The 6,585-nt window shown below is 39.4% G+C and overlaps 1 protein-coding gene across 1 annotated transcript; it reads right to left on the bottom strand.

Annotated features, from left to right (window-relative positions):
- Positions 1 to 789: 789 nt before the first annotated feature.
- On the bottom strand, positions 790 to 3,611 carry LOC116902682 (lithostathine). Its single transcript, XM_032905041.1, has 5 exons — positions 3,505 to 3,611; positions 2,878 to 2,996; positions 2,448 to 2,585; positions 1,697 to 1,808; positions 790 to 1,513 (listed from the first exon to the last, which is right to left on the bottom strand). Exons 1-5 carry the CDS (start codon positions 3,563 to 3,565, stop codon positions 1,446 to 1,448), a joined length of 498 nt encoding a protein of 165 aa, XP_032760932.1. The 5' UTR covers positions 3,566 to 3,611; the 3' UTR covers positions 790 to 1,445.
- Between the last annotated feature and the right edge of the window lie 2,974 nt (positions 3,612 to 6,585).

Below are 6,585 nucleotides of genomic sequence, written 5' to 3'. Positions count from 1 at the left end.
ATCATCCTGAGTGAGGTAACCTAATTACAGAAAAACACACATGGTATGCACTCATTGATAAGTGGATATTAGTCCAAATACTCGAATTACCCTAAATGCACAGAACACATGAATCTCAAGAAGGATGACCAAAATGGGAAGGCTTCACTCCTTCTTAAATGGGGAACAAGAATACCCTTGGGATTGGATAGGGAGGCAAAGTTTAGAACAGAGATTGAAGGAACACCCATTCAGAGCCTGCCCCACATGTGGCCCATACATATACAGCCACCAAACTACATAAGATGGATGATGCACAGAAGTGCGGGCTGACAGGGACAGGATGTAGATCTCTCCTGAGAGACACAGCCAGAATATGGCAAATACATAAGCGAATGCCAGCAGCAAACCACTGAAGTGAGAACGGAACCCCCGTTGAAAACATCAGAGAAAGGACTGAAAGAGCTGGAAGGGGCTTGAGACCCCATATGAACAACAGTGCCAACCAACCAGAGCTTCCAGGAACTAAGCCACTACCCAAAGACTATACAGGGACTGACCCTGGGCTCCAACCTCATAGGTAGCAATGAATAGCCTAGTAAGAGCACCAGTGGAAGGGGAAGCCCTTGGTCCTGCCAAGACTGAACCCCCAGTGATTAGGATTGTTGGGGGGATGGCGGTAATGGGGAGGATGGGGAGGGGAACACCCATATAGAAGGGTGGGGGAGGGGTTAGGGTGATGTTTGCCTGGAAAACGGGAAAGGGAATAACAATTGAAATGTAAATAAGAAATACCCAAGTTAATAAAGATGAATAAAATAGGAAAGTATATTTTATTCGGACCATTCTTCATAAATTCATTGATTCGTTAATTTAAAGATTGTCATTTAAGATTAGTTATAGGCTTTCAGGACTCAAAAATTTTATACCATGAATTCATTAAATCTTTTAGACCCATAAGGTTTCCTGACATGTTGGTTATGGCTTTAATTTCCTTAACTGAGTAATGAAAAAAGCTCCCTTACAATATTACTCCAGAGCACCAAGATACCCCAAAATCTAATAATTCTTGTAAACACATGCACACTTGTAGATTTTAGATAGACTTTTTATGTATTAATCCAACTTTGGACAACAGACTCATAAACTAACCTGCATGTGGATAGATATTTCAACCTCTTTATCAAAGAAAGCCTGAGAATTCTAGACTCCCTTCTATACCAGAGGAAAATGTGTGATCAGTATATATAACTGATTCAGAAATGCAATATTGTGAAGGTATTTTTATTTAAATTATGCAGGGTTACATACAATAATGGAGATAAAGATACCATAGGGCAGTGAGGCAAGAATGTTTGTCCAGGAAGAGGGGGTCAACTTTGCTTTTGATAGATGGTCTAGTTTCATTTTTGACTCCATTAGTATTTTATTGTCTGGCTCTGTATGACTGTTTTTTTCAGGTGATTTCAGGCTTTGAACTTGCAGACAAATGATAATTGGGCTTCACAACTGTTATCTCTCCATTTCTTGTATCCTACAAACCAAGTGGGAAAAGTCAAACCAAGAGGTTCCTTAAGTCTCGGGATAAGAAATGTAGGAGACTGTCTTTCATTTCTTGAAAGTTGAATTGCTCTGCCTCTCTCTTCAAAGTCACCTCATCTCCATCCCAAGACCTGAACAAAGGCAAATAGTAGAACGAGAGTTCTTTGTCTCTCACCTGAGTTTGAAGTCACAGATACACAGTAGCCACGATTGGAATTGTTAGGATACCCAGTGTCCCAGGATTTGTAGAGAAACAGAGACCCACTGCTCCAGTGCCAGCGGCGATTCTGCAAGAGAAGCAGTAAGATAAGAGCATCCACAAACTAGAAAAGAGGGAAAGAACCTGTCCTTTGTGGAAATTTGGAAACAAACCAAAGAAAAAAAGTTTCAAGAATGAACCAACCCATCTTTCTGAATGTGATGAGGTTTCATGAGCTTTTGCTCTAAGCTTCACTTTTAAATAAATGTCCAAGTTCCTCATCTGTACCACAAAACGTAACATTTTCAAGACAGAATTTATAAATACCATTACAAAAAGTGGTTCCTAAGTTTTCTTTCTGGAGGCACAGAAGGAAACCTTTTTTTATAACCTGGCACACCATTGACTGCTAATATACAGACAGTAGATTCTCTTCTCTTGCATTATTTGAAAACAATTCTTTCTAACTCAGAGATTACCCAGAGAGTTAAGAGTAAGGCCCACAAACATAGGCTCCTTGAAATAGAATTATACTGTTCATTAATGTAAGGAATGCTAAGGAGCTGAGCCTTCAGGCATCTCCACAACTACCTGTGGTAGTCCTTACAAGCCTCAAACATTCTAAGATATTGCTGTCTATGAACACCACAAAAGCAAGCTCTTGCATCACTGTCCTAGATCTCCCACTTGAACTGAGTATTAGGAGAGAAAGAGGTCACATACTCACATTTTTGGGATCATGGAGGCCAATCCAGACATTGGCAGCTGTGGTACCACTCTCCTTAATCAGAGAGGCCAGAAAGTTGCCCTCAGCCTGGCTGAGCACTGACACCAAGTAGCCTGAGTTCATGTTCTGGCAAAAAAGCTGTGTAAGTGGGAGAGAAATAGATTACTCAGTGAAGAAAGAAGTTTTGAGTAATAAACTCTGTTCTTCCAAAGTATGAGTCAGAAAAGGACAACAACATCATGTTCCTGATGGGACTGACTAATCCCCAGGATTTCTGCTTAGAAAGGTTTAAAATAAAAGACAGACTTGGGGAAGAAGATCCCAGTTATATGTCAGGCAAGTGATCTAGTGAAACTTCTGAAGACGTGAGGAAATGTCAGTGGCATCTACATTCTGATGCATCCCTTTGTACATTTCCCTACTCACTCACATCTGCCTCAGCCCAAGTTAAATGGTCTTCAATGAAGTAGTAACAGTAGGAACTGTAGGCATTGGAACCTTCTGGACAACTGATCCTGGCAGATGGCAGATCTTCTTCAGCCTCCTGGCCTATGAAAAAGTAGTTAAAGGTATGCTTAGTACTGGGATGAGGCTAAAAGATAAGCCAACTTGTGGAATTCCTCCATACAGCACAGACATACTATGACTACACACTCCATTCCCTGCATCTTTGATCTTCTCTCTCATCTCTCATTCCTCAAGACAAGAATTAATAATGAGTTGCCCTGTGAGATTTATTTCATTAGTTTTAACTGCCACCTTTTCCTATACAGGAATCCCCTCACTTCTTCATCTCTATTAGCCCACAAGCCTGCTCAAATGTTTCATAGTACATAAAGTTACACAGATGATCCAATCAAATGTCAGTGCCCATTGAGAAGAGGTGGTTTTAAATTTCTCCCCCAAATCCCAGAAGAGATGGAATTAGAGAAGGAGTAAAGATCAACCCATGACTGACATTGCTTCTGCCTTTGTCCAAGTGAATCAGGTTGATAGGGATAGGGTGGTAGCTTTGAGTGATAATTTCCAAAAATATAATCTAAGAAAAAGTGCTCACCTTGGCTTGGAGAAAGAACCATCAGGCATGAAAGCAGAATGAAGTATTTGTTGCTAGTCATGATGAGCAGCAGACCGTCTTCTGCTTAGGATGCAAGTCAACAATCTCTATTAAAGAAAACAGAAGACAACTGCAGTAATCACCCTTGATCCTTTTCAAGGCCTCTTGGCTCTTCAATTCTCAGTGCATAAAGGCTGCCTGAGAACCAGATATGCTTAAATATTTCTCATCATTGGATAATATGGACCCTGAACCTCAAAGGAAGCTGTGGCTCCTCTGAGGCATCATTCAGAGTAACTTTTTATAAAATTTTCCTTGTTACATTCCTCAAATGTAAGAGGACTAACTTACACTTCATATGCCTTTCTATAAAAGGTACTTACCTGCAGGTTTGAGACAAAGGTCTGTTGTTGGACTAGGAGAAGGTAGGTCTTTTATATACAGAAGGAGTGAATGGAAAATCTAGGGTGGGTGAAAATTGGGAGGGGCAAAGAACGTCAGAAAGCCTGCATTGGTCCCTGACAAGCATAACCTGGCTGCAGTAACAGCCCATTTCTGATACACCCTGGGAACAGTCACAGATGGGCTTATCTTCCCACAAATTAGTTGGCAAATTTCCCAGGTTAAAGACCAATATTCATCATTCCCAGAAACAAACAAGTGCCCAGTTCCCATATCCCTGGATAGCCCAGGTGGGAGCAGAGTCCTTCCAGAAACTTAAAAAGGCTAACTGAGGAAGGGAGCAGAGGAAAGTCTTATGTGCTCCAAAGGAGGGCTTTCTGTAGGGGCAGGGGCAGGAGAGGCAGTTATAGGAGAACATGGTAAGGAACACACCTGCTTGAAACAGTGAGGGAAATAGTGCAAAGTCCAAGTTACGTGGCCATGTTATCTCCCATCCTACTGTCTGAGAAAAGTGCTAAATCTCAACTCTCTGGACTTTTCACTTATTGATCCCTCTGGGGCTGACAGTCTCCTGGGAAGCCGTGTATGTGTCTTGTCCTGTGTTGATTCTTTTTCATTAGTAGTATTTTCCTTTTTAATCAAAGACTGAAACAGAAAGAATCGTCTTCAATTTCCTTTTTTATTTCTTAAGCAGTATGATTAGGATACAGCAAAAGTGAGTTTTTCCTTGTTGGGGAAGATTTTAGAGTTAGCTAGACTTGATCTTTGGATGATGGCAAGAGAGATTTCTGGGTATTGGAAGTCTTTAAAATGGATCTACTTGAAACATGAGTATTGAAAAATGCACATTTTAAAATGTTTAAATTAGAGGCAATGTTGAGAAATATTGTGAAAAACAATGAGTTTCACAATAACATTTTTGTTAAAGTGCATAATGTATTTTGACCACAGTCAGTCCCCATTACCCTCTCCTGTTCATCCCATTAGCTTTCTTCATCTTGTTAAACAGTAGTGCTTATGTTTTATATTGTGTTCTACACACACACACACACACACACACACACACACACACACACACACACACACCCGCACACCACATGGGCACATGCACAGGCACACACACACAGGCATATGTACACATCTGAAATGTAGGTCCCACATATAACAGAGAACATAATATCTGTCTCTCCAGTGTATTTCATTTAGTACACTGGTGTCATATTCTACACATTTTCCTGCAAATTAAATAATTTCATTCTTGCTTATTTTGTTGTTTTGAGGGTGCAACTACAATGGTCACCCCATTTGGAATATTTTATGGTGAAGAGAACGGAAAGCCTGCTTCTGGTTTGATCATAGCTGTACTTGTTTACTTTGTTCCAAGAACACTCTTATTCGGGGCTCAGCAGTTACATCTTTGACCACACTTGTCCAGAAGCTTCACCTTGTGCTAAAGAGGTTTGTATAAGATAATTTAAATATCTGTAATTAATTATAGAATTTTCCAAGAATAGAATAACTCAGATAACCATCAGATGGTTTGATATGAATGCAATTCATAAGAAAAGCAACAACAAAATGTAGAACAAATTTTCTCAATAAAAAGAAGTACTGTTTAGAGGGTTGCATTCTATAAAGACATCATTTCATCCTTAATGAAAATAGCTCCTGAAATTTGCCATCTGAGTTTTCTACCATAAGCCTCCAGGAAAGAATGGGCAGCTCTTTTATCTCTGAACGTGAAATGGGATAAATGTCAAGGTATTGTCCTTTATTTCTGTGTTACTGGACCAATGTGCTTTAAACGATAACAATGCACCTACTGTATACACAGCATTTGATAGCATAGCAATCAATCTCAGTTCTGTCAATCCAGTATTACACTCTGCAAATGTCATTTCTGTTTTGTCAGCACTGCTCTTGTTCTTTTGATGATAACCATTCTGGCAGGAGTGAGATGGCATCTTAATGTAATTTGCTTTGCCTTTCCATAAAGCTTAGGGATGTTGAACATTTTAAATGTATCTAATGACCAACGCATTTGGTCTTTTGAAAACTTTCTGGGCTTTTTCACCCGTCTGTATTGATTGAAGTTTAGGCACTACTTCGGATTTAATTGTTTAGATGTTTTATATATTTTAGATATAAATTCTGTTCAGCAAAGTAATGATGAATATTTCTGCCATTCTTTGGGATGTGCTTTTTCAGCCTCATTAATTGCTCCTTTTTGCTGTACAGAAATTCCGGAAATAATCCCCAAACTGACAGGTGTCACTGGTGAACTGGGAAAGTTTCTAGAAACATTGCCTTGATACAACGTCTTTACTCAAATTTACACAGAAGTTTTGAGTCAAAAATCAGCCTTAGCCCTTTTTGCAAAAGTGAGTTAGTAGGCTAAATGTTAAGCTACATTAATGACAGGAATTGAGATCTGACTCACTAATTAAAAAAGAACATGAGAGGAGGTCAGCTAAAAGGGCCAAGGTCACAAGTGTGTCCTGGCCAAGAGAGCCACCATGCAGCAATAAGCACCTATGAAAAAACAATAAAATTCAAGAAAGAATTGCCTAAATCAAAAGTTATTACTTTTTTTACTATCGATTTTTTACTATTTGTTTACTATGGAACATTTTAATATAAACATATATGTAAGTATTCACCGTGTGTGTGTGTGTGTGT

Source organism: Rattus rattus, chromosome 6 (genome assembly GCF_011064425.1).
Source record: "Rattus rattus isolate New Zealand chromosome 6, Rrattus_CSIRO_v1, whole genome shotgun sequence".
Classification (NCBI taxonomy): domain Eukaryota; kingdom Metazoa; phylum Chordata; class Mammalia; order Rodentia; family Muridae; genus Rattus; species Rattus rattus.
This window is presented reverse-complemented; position numbering and strand designations above follow the sequence as displayed.

Bases quoted from the DNA above. Each gene is read 5' to 3' on its own strand.
- LOC116902682 (XM_032905041.1), bottom strand. From the start codon at position 3,565: ATGACTAGCAACAAATACTTCATTCTGCTTTCATGCCTGATGGTTCTT. The intron at 2,997-3,504 runs GTGAGCACTTTT...ACTTTTTCATAG, and splicing joins GGTTCTTTCTCCAAGCCAAG to GCCAGGAGGCTGAAGAAGAT. The intron at 1,514-1,696 runs GTGAGAGACAAA...CTTGGTTTGTAG, and splicing joins ATCTGTGACTTCAAACTCAG to GATACAAGAAATGGAGAGAT.